Raw genomic sequence first — 16,856 nt, forward strand, 5'->3', positions numbered from 1 at the left:
AGACACAAAGAGCCTTAAAACTGACTTGGAAACTGCTGACAAGTGGGACATGTTTGAGGAGAAAAGGGGTCCGTGTAACAGTAATGTCACTAGTTTCTCGAACATTTATAAGGTAGAGTGCCAGTCTCATGGTCAAAGGTGTGGGGCAGAAACTTTAGTGTGTGTTTGTGTGTATGTGTTCGTGTGTGTGTGTTCAACAAGGGACATGTCTTAATTTTCTTTAATTTGGCATTGGGTCATTGATATATTTTTATTTTTTAAATGTATTTTAATTCTGAACTCTCCATTTTGACATTGCAAAATCATCCTACGTTACCACCTCAGCTAGAATGAAATCACTGAACATGTGACATTAGCCTCCTGCTTGAGGTGGACATTCATAGCGTGTTTCCTAAGAGATTCTCTGAGTGTGAGACCACTCCTGACATGACTATGGCAGTTATTTGATTGTAGTAAGTCAGTGAAAGCTAGCCAGTGAATGATATTTATAATAAATCATGTGTGTGATTTAGATCAAACACAATTCTGAGAAGAAACCAAGCATGACTCCTGTTTTCCACAGTATTTGTAATTCTTTTTATTTCTTCTTTATTTTCTTCCTGTTTCTTCTTTGAAATTTAGCAACTGCAAGTTTCTTTTTTGTATTTTAATGTTAAATATTTACAAAGTCTGTGCAAGTGAATTTTTAGTTGTAATAAGGCCACCTGTTTCATTAGGGATGCTGAAGGAATTAATGAGATAATGTCAGTAGAAAGGATTGAACCCCTTATGGAAAAAAGGATATATATTTGTATATATACATACACACACACACATATATATGAAATTTATTGTGACCCTGAAGTCTTAATGTTTTACTACTATGTCATTGCTGCCCTGGCTTCTATGTAAACACCTCAGCCTGAATGTTTTCAACTTCAACTTCATACTTGTTTTTGGCCTCTTTTACATGAATCAAGTGAGATAACAACAGTAATGATAATCTATAATAATCATGAACAATATTAATACTTTAGTTTTAATATTAATAAACAACATTAATAATTTAGTATTTCCTAGTCACTGAATAATGTCCATCGTCTTGTTTTATCTTTACAATAACCCTAAAAATTAGGTAGTATTTATGCTATTTTACAGGTGAAGAAACTAAGCCTATTCCAAATCACTTTTGAGCTGCCTAAGGAAGACTCCATAATAAGCCAGAGGTAAAATAGGAAAATAGGAAATACATTTTCACAATTCTGACATGAGAAATAACATTAATATCTGCCTTGATTAACACTTTTTCTGAAAAAAAAAAAATGGGCTCCCTTCATCTTAGTCTGGTTTAGAGACAGCCCCAGCTTAAAGAAGACAAAGTATTTCTGTCAACCCTGAGAATCATGCTAGAGTGAATCTTTGCTGAGACCAGTTTAAGAGATAATTTCACTCTTAGACATGATTAAAGTCCAATTGAAAGAGATCTCTTACATGGAGTTTAGAAGAAGCAGTGCATGGGGAATTATATCAAACACTGTTTAGAACAATGACATTAGATAATCAAACTCAGGTAACTGTAACTAGAGATAACTAGTAAAAGTACCATGCCAACCCAAAATAATGTCTGTGTAGAATCCAAAGTACAGAAACATTGGTGGCTTATCCAAAGTCCCAATTCAAAAATAAATTTGGATTAAATGGATTAAAATTATTAAATTTGGAATAAAAGTGATTAAAATTTGGATAAATTTATATAAATATTTAATAAAAATATAAAGGGGTATATTGGGATGAGGTACAGAATACTGGAGAAAGAAGAGGAAAAGCAACAAACAGAAATAAACTTTTTCCACAACCCAGCTATGTCTATGGGCTAAGCTCTTACCCAAAGCATCTTAGTACAATTGAGCCTCACAACAACCTTTGGAATTAGGTATTATTATCCAAATTTTATTCAGAGGGAACCAAACTTTAAAAGAGAACACATGTTGCCCAAGGTCCCATAATCACTCATTAAAGGACCAGAACTCAGATTCAGGTCTGGATTACTCAATATTATAGGACCTTTCTAATATATAACACTGCCTCTAAGATGGTTAATCTTTCACAGAATGAAAATTGATTAGAAACATACATACACACACACACACACACACACACGCACACACACACACAACAAAACTTGCAGATGTTTACCAGATAGGTAGAAGCAGACTATTTTAAGAATGCATGATCTAGGGTACTCTATCATCCCTCCTCTCCCCTTTCTTTTCTTTTCTTTTTTCTTTTTGTTTGAAATGGAGTTTTGCTCTTGTTGCCCAGGCTGGAGTGCAATGGCACGATCTCAGCTCACTGCAGCCTCCGCCTCCCAGGTTCAAGCGATTCTCTTGCCTCAACCTCCCGAGTAGCTGGGATTACAGGCATGTGCCACCACTCCCGGCTAATTTTGTATTTTTAGTAGGGACAGGGTTTCTCCATTTTGGTCAGGCTGGTTTCACACTCCTGACCTCAGATGGTCCACCCACCTTGGCCTCCCAAAGTGCTGGGATATTTGCTGTTTCTATTATTTGTCTGTGGTACTGGAGGAGTTAATGTATTACCCTCAAAATTATTAGAGTACTCCTATCTCTTTCTTAGTTTCCACTTAAATTGTAGCATTTTGTATTTAACTATTTATTTTCACAATACCGTCCAACACCATGCCTTACAGAATGTGAAATGCTGTCAGCAAGTGTTTTGAACACTCCCCCACTGATTTTGTTCATGAAAAGAAGAGGTCAGTTTTTGTAGCTTTGCAAGAAAACTATTAGTCCCATGTTAAACACAAAGAAAAGCACAGAAGTATGTGGGCGTAAATGGTAGGCTTATCTCTTCCTACAGCATCCCCAACAAAAATGGCACTTGTGACTTCCGATAGCAGCAATGGTTCTTAGTTTGTTACTTTATTTTGGGGGCTGAATAAACTATTGGAGTGGATGATGAAGTTATTTGTCATTTAATGATAGGATCTAACCCAAATAATAAACACGAGACATTTATAAGAGACAGATCACAGTGGGGACACCAGACAACCTTCAGTTGCAAAACAACAGGGCACGAGAAAGAGAATTTGATTAACTGAATTTGTTCAAATGTTGATATAACAATGAGGGAAATTGCAAAGATGCTTCCTCAAGAATACTGTGAAAAGAATATACAAAATGGCTAATAATGAGATATATGATTGTATAGAAATTATATAGTGATGAACTCATGCTATTAATACCTAAGAAGAAAGAATAAATTGTCCTAAGATAATAGCTGCATGTAGTTGCAGCAAAGAAGGATTGCAAAGAGATCAACATATAGATTAAAAATAGCACATTGAAGGCTTTGGTGAGAGGGGAAATGTTAATATCTGATAGGAATTGGTTGAAATAAATGCAAAATGCTCCTCTGCAAAGGGATGGGTATTGCTCAGTGCAAGTGTGTGAGAACAAAGAAAGTGCTGGTTAAAGATCTATGAGATGAGAAAGAATCTGAAGCCATTAATGAATAGGAAATTGGTAGTTTTGCTCTATAATATGAGCTAATCATCAAATGTCCCCATCTCTGGAGTGCTCCCAAGAGATGAAAGGCTCTTGGCAACCCAGAAAATAAACAGAATGTCTGTGTGTAAAGCAAGATTTAAGGCAAATCAGAGCTAGTCTAAGGAGACAGGATCTGCCCCTTTCCAGTCTTCAACAACCGTATGTGCATGAAAGATACAGACCCAAGGACATCTTCTACTTCATTTTTGGTTGTTTTCTATGAAACCTAAATACTTATTTTCTGGGTTTGTCACCAGTATTTTCTAGCAAAGGAATCATACAGAGTGGAATAATGGACATTGGAGACTCAGAAGCAGGGAGGATGGGAGAAAGGTCAGGAATAAAAAACTGTGTATTGGGTACAGTGTACACTACTTGGATGAAGGGCACACTAAAATCTCAGACTTCACATCTATGCAATTCATCTGTGTAACCAAAACCCACTTGTATCCCCAAAGCTATTGAAATAAAAAAAAATATTGAGACCTTGTGCACTGAAACAAATACTAGGCTAATTCTTGTTAAGTACTTTGACCTGTATTAGCAAAAATGACAAGGAAGACATGTCCTTGCCTCACAGAATAGACAGTTCAACCATTAGCTGCCTAATTCAGCAATGATATATTAAAGTATGATGATCATGATGGCAGTTAAAGTAGAGGGGGCTAGGAAACACTTGGCAGAGAATCCAGCCCAGTCTAGAGGATTCCTGAGCAAGACACCTCCCTGAGAAAGAGGTATTTAAGCTGAAATTGAAAGAAGCGATGGAAGTTAGCTAACTCTTTATAAAAGACACTGAATTTCAAGTTAAATTATTTATTAAGTCCCTAAAATTTTAATTTCTTGATAATTTCTCGTGGCATTTTGATGATATATGATTTTAATGATAATTATCTGATGCATTTATCAACTGTAAGCATCTTAGTTTGCAGTAACCACATAGTGGGTAGCCAAATTGCTATTCGCTGAAATAAAATTTTCCTTGTGATCATTTTTTTGCTTTCTTTTTCTCTCATAATTTATTGGAATATAATTCATATGCCATAAAAACTCACCATTTTAAAGGATACAACTCAGTGTTTTTTAGTAGATTCAGAAGGGTTTGTGATCATTCCTACTATCTAACTGCAGAATATTGTTATCATCTCAAAGAGAAACCACATACCCATCAGCTGTCATTGCCCATTTCCCCTTTCCCCTAGCACCTAGAACCACTAATTAAATCTCTATCTCTATAGATTGGCCTGTTGTAGACTCTTCACGCAAATGGGATCACACAATATATGGCCTTTTGTGGCTGGCTCCCTTCACTTAGGATGTTGTTTTCAAGGTTCACCTGTGTTGTGGTGTGTATCAGTACTTTGCTCCTTTTTGTGGCCAAATTATATTCCATTGTACCCATGAGCATATTTTGTTTATCCATTCATGAGTAGGTATACATTTGGTTTCCATTTGTTAGCTATCATGACTGATGCTCCTGTGAACATTTGTGTATACGTATTTGTGTGGAGATATGCCTTTGTTTCTCTTGAATATACAACTGGGAGTGAAATTGCTGGGTCATATGGTAACACTAGGATTACCCTTTTAAAGTACTGCCATGTTGTTTTCCAAAGAAGAAATGCTTTTACATTCCCACTGGCAATATTTTTGCTTTCTTTTTATAGACCCCAGAGGAACTGGAGGATGTTTCTGACCTTGAAGAGGAACATGAGGTCCGCAGTCACACCAGCATTCAGACCGAAGGGAAAACTGATAGGGTATGTCACTTCCCCTAGTGGGAGAAGCATGTACTGTGTCATTGAAGGCTGTGCCCTCCCTTTGTCAATCTAGGCAGCCTCTAACAGGTGGGACTCCTGGATCTGGAGCTAGTTCTGTGAAGCACATGGAGAAAAGCCTTAGCATTAAGGAAAACCACATGAGAGGAATTATTTTCCTCTATCTTGAGAGCTCACAGTAAGTCCATTTCAGGTCATGTACTGAATCACTCCATACTGCTTTTGATCTTTATAGGAGTCATGGGAATATAAAAGTGAAATATGTACGTGTTTGCTTAGAGTAGAAAAAAGAAACGAAGAAGTTGTAAATATACTCCGAAATTCTAGTGGAAAAGAAAACTCATCTGAGTCAATAATCTACTTTTCTTTCTCAACAATAACTTCTCCTGTGCCTGCCCCCCAAAACATACACACACACACCACCACCACCACCACCACCCCTACCACCTCCACCACCACCTTGACCACCACCATCACACACAACTCCAAATACGTTCATTCTGATTTCTGAATTACTCTGAGATATTGTACTTTACTTTACTCCCACCCAGTGCCTGGGTATCTGTGAAAGTTTGGCATCCTAGCCACTTACAGCTTGCAACTGCAGACCAAACTACAAACCTTGGATCTGAAACCCACGTAGTACAGCAGGATGCCTAAGGCTTCCTGGGAATGCGTGTGAATCTGCCACCTCCTTCTGGGGTGTTACTTGGGAAAGTCAGTTAGCTTCTCTGTACCTCAGTTCCCTCATTTGTAAAGCAGAGATGCTAATAGTATCCTTCATATGAGGATTACTGTGGGAATTAACTGAGTCAACTAACAGAGCACTTATATAGTACCTAGTTCATACTAACTTCTCAATAACTATTAGTTACTATTATTCATAGTAGTAGTAGCAGCAACAATAGTATGATTATCCTGATCATCATTATTAGTATTATTATTAGGCTAGTTAAATTCAGTGACATAAAATTTGGAGATGGAAGCAAATTCCTAACCTTTCCCTCTGTTTTCTGGTCTCTCATAGATCTATCTGATGTTGAAAAACTTACATTGAAAGGCTGGCGCACACTCTGTTTTTGTAGACATACTGTTATACAAGCTCCTCAGAAACATTTTAAGCAGAGACTTGTTTGGTAAACTCCATGTCACAAATGCATGTTAGTGCACATTTCCTTTAATAAAAATATTGATATTCCCTTACATGTTTTGATATTCTACTCTGCTCTATGGCTTGTGGACACTGACTTGAAAAAAAAAAAAAAAAAAAAAATTTAGGCTTTACCAAATTTTACCTATAATCCTTTGGATTTCTATTTCCTAAGAATGGAAAATAAGTGAATACACTGAAAAATATCTAATTTTAAACAGATGCAGAGAGTTAGATTCTGTTTCTACTATTCTTTTGGATTGCCTTTTTAAAAATCCCACAACGTATTATGTAAAATATTTTACTTCTATTTATCTACTTTCATACATGTGAAATGAATGTTTAAAAAGCTATCTCATTAGAACTTAACTATATCTTTTTATTAACAATAATATCTTGTATTTACATATTTGTTTTTACAGTGTGCTAAGTATTTTCTCATTTACTATAAAATGCAGAAAATATGGTGAAACATAATATGGGAAAAGATAAATTTGGGAAAGTTCCATGTTTTCAGATGTTCAGATTGCCTAGAAATAATATTTATCAGTCAAGAAAATAAAACCTATGTTTTATCAGAAACATCGTTTATCTCAAATTTTGGTAATAGGAATATTTCATTTTAGTGCAGGAAAAAAAGTTCTCCAAGTAGACACCATTAACCATTATTACATAGCCAGATAGCTAGTATTTGGTGATATATTGGAAAATGCTACTTTCTTGAGTTTCTTACAGATTATTCGGGTTATTTGTCAGCCCTCTAGTAGCCAATTTGTGTTAAAAACTGCCTAGGGTCACACAGCATCTGGATTTAGTTTCCTTCAAATCTAGTTGGCATCATTGTTAGAGATTACATCTTATGAATGGAAATTGAATTGGAAACACATTTTGCTAAAGGTAAACTTTGCTCATGCTTTCAGGGAAGTGGGTGCATGGTTCACTCAGGCTGATGTCACTAAAGGTGAAGTGTAGGTGTCAAGGCTTACAAAGTAATTGACCAAAGGAAATCTTATTAAAATTAAGGCTCTTTTTAGAATGCCAGAATTAGGATAAACACACCTCAGTTTTTATTCTGGCTTAGAACTTGTAGACGATGAAGACTTGGTTAGAAAACCAAATTTATTCATTTGAAAAATGAGATGAATAATACCATAGTTTCTCACAGCATCATTGGTAACTTCAAATACGATAATGCATATGGAAGTGTTTCAAAAACTTCCACATTATATGATAAGATGGTAAACTTATTATTACTACTATTTTCATTTGTATTTTTGTTCTTGGTCCAAAGTATAGGCCAGGCCAGCTAGATGACTGGCTGCCCATCATAGGTTACAAACTTGATTATTTCTGTGATTCTGAATCTTAAGGATCTTTCATAGAAGCCACTGCTCCTAATGTTGTGGAAATTACCCTGAAACTGCTCTGCATCTTGCATTAGCGTTCTGCTATGCACAGTTCTCGGACAATCCAGTTCATTCAGAATATGCCGCTGGGTGAAAACCTCACCACTGTTTAGTGACAAGATAGATCGTGACCACGAAATCGTGAAATCTACTGGTGGCAACATTATATTCAACCTGGATATTCTCTGCTCTTACAAATCTCTGCATAAATCCTAAATAATTTGGATTTTATTCACTTCCTGCACTGGGGCTCCCTAGCAACTGCTATGTGGAATCCGTCTGATAACTGCTCAGTGATGATAATACATATACAACTTCATATGAAGCATGACCCCCACATAGAGCGACTCTTTACCAATAGCCCTATTCTATTTCTAAGATAGACAATTCGGAAATGCATTTTCCACGGAACCTAAAAGGGTTCCCAAGGGGATCAAGTGTAACCATGCTGATACTGTGTCTTTAGACTGGCTCTCCTTTCTTTCCTGATTCATTCTTCCCAGGCTCCCAGTTCTGTTTTCTAATATCTATTTCCCAAACAAACTACCTTCCAATCTCAGACTCTACTTTTTGGAAGAAAATAATAAAAGAAAGTTACTCCACGTATACCATTTACTTAAATTTCACATTAACTTTGCTATATTAATATTATTCCAGTTTTACTAATAAGATCACTAAGGCTCAGATTTATGTAACTTGTCTGCTAAAAGGATTATGTCTTCAGACTCGGAGACCTTCTGTGATTGCCACATGTCAATTTACTTAGGAAATAAAGTTAGGAAAAGTCCTTTACTAAGCAACAGATAGACTGCCACCAGAGCAATAAACATGATGTGTCATTAATGGAATGAGAAAGAGGATAGAGCAAAGGGTGTCACAGCTGTCTGACAAGGGGAAGACACAAATTTTCCTTTACATTTTGAAGAGAAATTATTTTATATTGTATAAGATTTGATACCAATAACACCCCTTACATTATATCTGCCTTGTGAGCTTATTACAACAGATTCTACTCTCATAAGTTAAGTTTATGAGACAGATGGCCAAGGAAAAGGATAGCTCAAATTTGGTCTCCACCCAAATCACTCAACAAGAACCAGCATTATATTTAGATAGGTTTTACAATATCTACCAGATATCTTGTATTCTTGAGTCCCATATTCTTTATACTAATATCTGTGTTTCATGCTCCTTATAATAATAAAACGATATTTATGTCTTCAGTCTCATATCCATCTGAGACATTATTGTCACATTCTAGCCATAATTGCTGTAATTTCATATCCATTGGACTGAGTATAACTTTTGGCACACTTCACGTGCACTCTCACTTTGAGAAGATACTATGAGATATTGAAGGAGATTCTGTTGAGAACACTTTAAATATTCGTGCCATGCTCAGTGTGGAATTTAGGGTCACAGCACAAGATGCGTAAATGAATTTCTTTTTTGTTGTTGCTATTACTAAAGAGTAAATTCCTTTTTAGTTCTTGGATTATGCAGACTCTGCTGTGTTGAACATGTGCTAGAACCAGGCACTGTTTAGTAATGGAGTGACAGTTATTTATTATCATTTTACTTTCTGTATTTCATTCCTCCTAGCTTCAGCTCAACATCATTTATTATTGTTGTCACCGGTGGCAAATGCCACTAGGCATTGTAAAGGTCTGTAACTCACATATAATGATTTAGAGTCTGTGGTCAATGAGAACAAAACATTAAATGACCAATAATGCATGACTTATGAAGTGGCAATGGAAAGAGCAGAGGAAATCAGTAATTATCTTAATTATTAAACAGGAATGCTCACTGCACCAATATGTGGTTATATCCAGTGATCAGGCATACCGGAGTGACACAGGAGTTTGAGTTTGATACGGGTTCATAGAACATTCTTCACAGAGCTCATTGTTTATTCTGTTCATGCTTTCAACCAGAATAAAATAGGCATCTTTTATCTGAAAAACTCAAATTCAAAAGAGACATGAAAATAGACTTTTTAAAGAGAATAAAATTTCTAAATGTATTAATAAGATTTTTGTAAGTCCTAAAAGCTTCCTAAAATGTTATATGATACACAGACATACAGACATACATTATTTTCTATTTAAACAGAGCAGTGCGTGATACTATTTAACACATTGTAGTTTATAGAACATTTTCAAATTGGTAGCTTATTTATAAAAAGCCCTGGAGCTTATTTTTTGTTATATTTTCCTTTTGGTTTTACTAATCAGGAAATGAAACAAAAAATTTAAGTAGTTTATGCAAGTTGTATTGACTGGGACCAAATATCAGGTCTTTTGGCCTCAAACATGTTCTCTTTCCAGTACAGCATACTTGTAAACTGGAATAGTCTCATCATCCCTTAATATTATCATTGATCTACTATTGCAACAGCCAGTATTATAGAGTTGATGTTATAAACTGCTGTACTAGAAAGAAGATTTGTGAAACTGAAGACCATAAACCTTAAAACCCGATATATTTAAACCTTGCAAATTTCTACGTGTCCCCATCCTGCAGTCTTCTATCAATAGCAAAATCGGTTTGTTGATTACCATTCAGAAACTACCTGGTAATGCCCAGACCCTGACAGTCTCTTTTAGTGAGTCACTTCACCTTGATCTAGTGGAGTATTAGGCAAGTCGAGTTATATAGCAGGGAATCCTGCAGGATGAGGATCCAAAGTTAGTTCCCACCACGGAATCCAGAAGAGCAAAGGCAATTGCTCCCTAGTCATTCTCTCATCATGTTGTCCTGTGTGATATTTCAATAAAACGAGAATTCTAATTTCTAGAAGTTTTTCCTGTTTTATTTTCTGCAATGGGGCAGCAGTCATAGTAAAGACTTAGGAAATTATTTAAGTTGCAGCAGGGTGGCAGCTGAAAGTTCCTCAGACTTACCTGGATAATAACGGTGGGTTTAAAAAGGCTCTTCATAAAATTGATTGAAAGAGAGTTTTGGGAATAGAATAGGTGAGCAAATGACTTGCCTTTTATAGAACTGCTATAATGTATAAGCCAAGAGGATGGACTTTGGAGTCACATAAACCTTGACTCAAATCTTAGTTCCACCAATTAGTATCCATATGACATTCATAAAGTTACATTTCTAACTTTCAATTTTTTTATCTGTAAAATCATGATGATGATAATAATATCTATTTTATAGGTGTTTTTGAAGATTCAATTAGATATGTGAAAATTCTTGTTTGGTTTGTGGCACATAGGAAATGAACAATAAATTTTGATTTTTATAAAATGAATCGCATGAAAAGTGCAGATCTTTGTGTGATCCTGATGTGCTTTGACTTTTTATTCAGTAGCTCAGGGAGCTTTGTAAATACAAATCTCTCTGTCTCCTGATATGTGACTACTTGATTTCCCGTTTGATGGTACTAAGTGCTTTTGACATCATTGACACTTTACTATCAGAAGTCTTCTGAAATTTTTTTTTTTTCCTTAAGAAGGGGACTAATCAAGAAGTGCTTTAAGAGATTAAAAGGAAGAAGGCATTGTGATTCTTAATGATGCCAGCATGTTTATGTAAATCTATATTCACATAAATAAGCTAGAACTGAAATAGATATCTAAAAAACCAAGTCTTGTTAATGCAACATCACAGAAAAGTTGACCCAATAGCTGTCAAGTTCTTATTTCCCTCATCGTTTATTAAAATGCCTGGCTCTGCACTGGGAGTTTTTCTTCTTCGTGGAACTTTGGTAGTTTGGTAATCCATTGGTTTCTGTCTCTGTCAGTTCTCATAAAGTTATATAGGACTCCAGCTTTTCTATTTTTAATTTTTCTGCCAGGCACAGTGGCTCACGCCTGTAATCCCAGCACTTTGGGAGGCTGAGGTGGGTGGATCACTTGAGGCCAGGAGTTCAACCTGGCCAACATGGCGAAACCCCATCTCTACTAAAAATACAGAAATTAGCTGGGCATGGCAGTGTACACCTGTAAACCCAGCTACTAGGAAGGGGTAGGCAGGAGGATTGCTTGAACCTAGGAGGCGGAGGTAGAAGTGAGTGGAGATTGTTCCCACTGCACTCCAGCCTGGGTGACAGAGTGAGAGACTGTCTCAAAAAAGAAAAAAAAAAGAAAAAGAAAATGAAAAAAGAAAAAACAACATTTAATTTTTCTAGATGTATAATGATTTTTTTAAAAAGAGAAAAAATACATCTCATTCTGATATTTATTGGGTGCATGTTGGAGACAGTTCTGCAAGCAGCCATTTAAAATCACCTCTTCTTTCTTTGCCCCTGTCCAAGAGGAAATATTCTACAGTCATTCTTTCCTCCGCCTATATAACTTGAAATCCAGTAAGGTCTAAATACTAAATCAAAGGTTTTGTTCTGTCTCCCACAACTTAAACTTTGATTATAGTGTCTTGTAAGTGAGAGGTGAGAAAGGGAATTTGTTTAACAGCACTGAATTAGACCAAGCAAGATTTTTATTTTAGGATATTTGAAGCTGCTAGTTCAAATTGCTAGAATTGAGTTTAATGAATAGAACATTAAAAACATGGATGCAGCTGGAAACCATCATTCTTAGCAAACTATCACAAGAACAGAAAACCAAACACCGCATGTTCTCACTCGTAGGTGGGAACTGAACAATGAGATCACTTGGACTCGGGAAGGGGAACATCACACACCGGGGCCTATCATGGGGAGGGGGGAGGGGGGAGGGATTGCATTGGGAGTTATACCTGATGTAAATGACGAGTTGATGGGTGCAGCACACCAACATGGCACAAGTATACATATGTAGCAAACCTGCACGTTGTGCACATGTACCCTACAACTTGAAGTTTAATAATAATAAATAAATTAAATTTAAAAAAAAAACATTTAAATATTGTAATTTCAACAATAGTCGTTTCATGTTTCATTGTGACCAGGTTACACTACCTTTTTAAAGATACGTTATTCATCATATATACTGATTACCCCAAATTACAGAAATTGTAATATGCAGTCTTTGCTTGATGACCAAGGTCTGTCATATGTTTAACATTATATTCACTTAAGAGCATACAGTTTGTCAACCTGCCCTGCCTTAGAGAAAATCTCTGGGGCCATTGAATCTATACAAGCTCTATAAATAGAAGTAAATTAGGACAGAAATAAGAACAGTTGCCTAGGTTACTGGACACAACCTCAAAACGTCAATATCAACAGATGAACTGGAACATATCACATCTTAAAATACTAGCGATGATTCTTAGTGTAAAAAAAAAAAAAAAGCCGTGTAAACTGTATGTTGTAGGTAGGAAAACCTGCCTCACTTTTGCTTGTTTACATGCAGTTAGCTGAATATCCTTCACTATGAAAGTAGAAAAAAAATTCCATGGAGGAGTGGTTTACTCTAAAAATTAAAAACATTTTAATAGGCCATAATCATTATCAGAATATACTCTCAATAACTCAAATTTGTACAGAATTACCTTGCAAAATATTGGGACACATGACCTCATTACCATCTTCATGATCTAATTTGGCTTATAAAAATCAGTTTGAATAAATCTAGATAAAATTACATTAATCAGCAGCAACACAGCAGGCAATACATTTTCTCATCATTGGTTTCTATCATTTCAATTTTATGTTTGGCAGTAACTCTGCTCTCCTATCTTTCTGGGTGATCTTTTTCATATTTTTCATGGTTTCTTTTTCCTCTATCTATTTTTGAACATTAGGATTTATTAGAGTTCTGATCTAAGCCCTAGAATCCCCCAGCTCTTCCTCCTACTTTTCTTAGACATTCTCACATAATCTCAAGATTTCAAATATCATATATAGGCACATGATTCTAGTCTAGCCCTATCTTTTCAGCTCTGACTACATATATTGGGAGGCCTACAAATTTCCTCTCCTTGAAATAATCACAGGCATCTGTGGATCTCACTGTTTCCAAACCCAAATGCACCACCTTAATCCACTAATCTACTCAAACTCTTACATTCCTTAAGGCACCTCTGTACATTCAGTTGCACAAATCTAAACTCAGGAATAGTTTTTGAGTCTTCCTATAGCTAATCATAGACATATTCTGGTTTTACTCTCTTCTAAGTATTTTCTGAACTTCTCCATTTTTCACCACCTCCACTATCACCACTGTCAAGAAAGAATTGCACCAAAGTTAAATAGGAGAGGAAGACTTTATTCAAGGCTTTTGCAATGGAACAAAGGCTAGAACTCATTCTGAGCTCAAGTCTGCTGAAACAAAGATTTTTCAGAGAAGAGGTGAGAGGGATTATAGGCCATCAAGTTTGCTAATTGGCTTTACCCAAAGAAATAGTAAAACTTCTAATAAATGTTTTCTTTATAATAGGAGATAGGTTTACAACTTGGAGAAAGCCATTTTCAAGCAGAGGGGAGCATTCATGCCATCTTGGTCCCTCCTCTAGTTCAGGCACTGGTACCTCTCACCTAGATTTCTGCAGTATGTTCCTAACTTGTCTCCTGCCATCAGTTTTGTAAACTTCCAGTGTTCATACTTAAACTCCCATGATATTTCCAAAGTGAAAAATCTGTCATCTGTCATCATACATAAAAGCCATTTTAGGTCTTAGTGTCACCCCTTGCCCTTAGCATGAAATCCAATCTCCTAATGCCCTCTGTAAAGGAACTTCAGGATCTGCTCTCATTTGCATTATATTTTGCCACTTTCTCTTCAATGCTACCTCCTTGTGTAGAAATCTCAGGTCTTACAGACATCAGGCTCACCCTCACACCATTCATTATCTGTAAGAAACACAATTCCTACAACACCACCTCTTTCCCTTTACCAGTATCTGCTCATCAATAGGATTCCAGATTAGCCCAGCCTTCTCTGATACCCAAGTTCAAGATAGTTTTCCTCCAATAATCATCCATTACATGTGGAGATTCTTACATTTTGATAGTCATTGTGCCGGTATAACTTCCTATATAATGGATTTTCCTCCCTACTAAATTTGAAACTCCATTAGATCAGGGGATATGTGGTCTTCTTTTAGCACTACACCTGCAGAATGTAGGACACTACTTAGTACAGAGCAGATTCATATGTGAATCACGTCATATAGGAAAGAACATAAGGAGAGGCTTTATTTTGTAAGATATCTTGCCCTAAAAGCACACAAGGTTTCTAATATATTGAGCCTAGGGTATTACATGAATTTATTTCTTTATCTTTTTTCTTCCAACAGTTGTAACTCCTTGTGACAGATAAATCTTACTATAAATTGCTAGATCACTACTCTGAAATATTCAATTTAGTACTTGCTAGTGTAAATATTAATTGATCTGCTTGTTTGCCAAAGTCCTTCACTGTGCCTTTTTATTCCTGGCCATATAAGGGATACAGATCCTAAACCCTTTTTATTTGCTGCAATGATCCTTGTGCTTCTGACAGAGAGTTAGGATTTTCCCTGAGCCTATATTCCTGATTTTTCCATGTCAGAATGGTCTAGTTTTGTCTTTTTCACTTCCTTTCAAAAGTTTTTCTAGATGAGCCCAACTCCCTTTACTCTCATAAAGCTTTCTTTACACTTTAGCCCCTATTGATTTAATAAAACAAAAACTTCTGCTGAAAAGCTGTCTAAAGGACAGTTTACTCACTCCTTTTGGATTTTTACATGTCAAGTTCACTAGGCTCTATCTCTATCCATTGTTAAGTAGTGTACTTGGGCAGTTTGATCTTTAAGTTCTTTACTTAAATTTAAATTTAGTGTTATTTCTTTAATTTTATAAGTTACTGTATAAAAATCTAGGCAGAGAAAATTAAAGTTTAAAACACTCTACATTATAGTATCCAAAACTTCTTATATAAGAGTTCTTTTAATAAATGCTTCTTGAAATTTCAATCTGGGAAAGATTTTTACCAAATATCTTAATATGCTCTTACTTATCAGAAAATAGAATTTCATTAAAATATGTACATTTTCACCCTGCTTTGGTTGCTGGGAAGTTCTATGTAAAAATTAATGTTCAATAACTAATCTGAATTGCTTAGTATATAATTTTTAAAAATTAAAAAGATCTTTTTTATTACAGTTTTTCTTAATCTAGTTTTTCCATTGTCAAAATTTTCTTATCACCAATGATGTAGTGTATTTTAGAGTGAGAGAAGGTATAGGCATCAAGTATATTTTTGCAACAATTAGAACTTCTGTGATTTAAGCCTAAATCTCTCTCCTCTTCCATTGATTTATAGAGTAGAACCTTGGTATTCATAAATGCAAGTTTTCCACCTCATAACATTGGCAAAAAAACAAAAGTTCTATATCTTTAGTAGTAGTTTATAATGCCACCAAGGCATGAATTTAAGTGGTATATTGTGATATATGTGACTTACTTGCTAGGTAGTGAACCTAGCCTTCCATCCATTATTTAAACAGAGTTTTCTACTCATTGATGCATTTACAGTGAAGAAATAGCAAGTAGAGAAGTTCTGAGGAGAAAATGTTTTTGGAGGTGAATGTTAGTGAAGTGAGCAGTAATGGAAGTCTGAAACTAAAAGGGAGGCCTGGTCTTTTATGATGTATAAACCATCATAAGACATTTGGCTTTTACTTTGAGTAGAATGAGTAGCCACTGGAGGGGTTTGAAGCCAGAAGAATCATGATATGACATATTTTAAATGAGTCTTTCTGAATGCTGTATTGAAAATAGTCTGAGAAGTGGTAGAGGAGGAAGCAGGAACTTAAAAACTATTGCTATTATTGCAGTGAAAAATGGTGGAGACAGAGACCAGGATTTTAGAAATGGGGAGGTTGGTTGTTGTTGATTGTGCATATATGGTGAGAGGTAAAACTAACTAAATTTGCTAAAAGATTGGATATTGAGAATGAGAGAGACAGAAGTCAGGGACAACTCAAGGTTTGGCTTCAGAATGGGGAAGATGGACTTACTATTTATATTGATATGGAGGAGACTGAATTGAGCAGTCTGGAGATGGTGAAAGAGCAGAAATTAATTTTGACT

General features: G+C 35.7%; 1 protein-coding gene across 3 annotated transcripts in view; it reads left to right on the forward strand.

Moving 5' to 3' along the window:
* The window catches only part of CTNNA3 (catenin alpha 3), a 1,853,344-nt gene that overhangs the window by 1,649,538 nt on the left and 186,950 nt on the right, over positions 1 to 16,856 (forward strand). For all 3 annotated transcript variants that reach the window (XM_007963302.3, XM_007963300.3, XM_073019108.1), the window contains one exon: positions 5,216 to 5,308. In XM_007963302.3, the coding sequence (XP_007961493.1) occupies positions 5,216 to 5,308 (93 nt within the window). The remainder of the gene's footprint in view (positions 1 to 5,215; positions 5,309 to 16,856) is intronic.

Source organism: Chlorocebus sabaeus, chromosome 9 (genome assembly GCF_047675955.1).
Source record: "Chlorocebus sabaeus isolate Y175 chromosome 9, mChlSab1.0.hap1, whole genome shotgun sequence".
Taxonomy (NCBI): domain Eukaryota; kingdom Metazoa; phylum Chordata; class Mammalia; order Primates; family Cercopithecidae; genus Chlorocebus; species Chlorocebus sabaeus.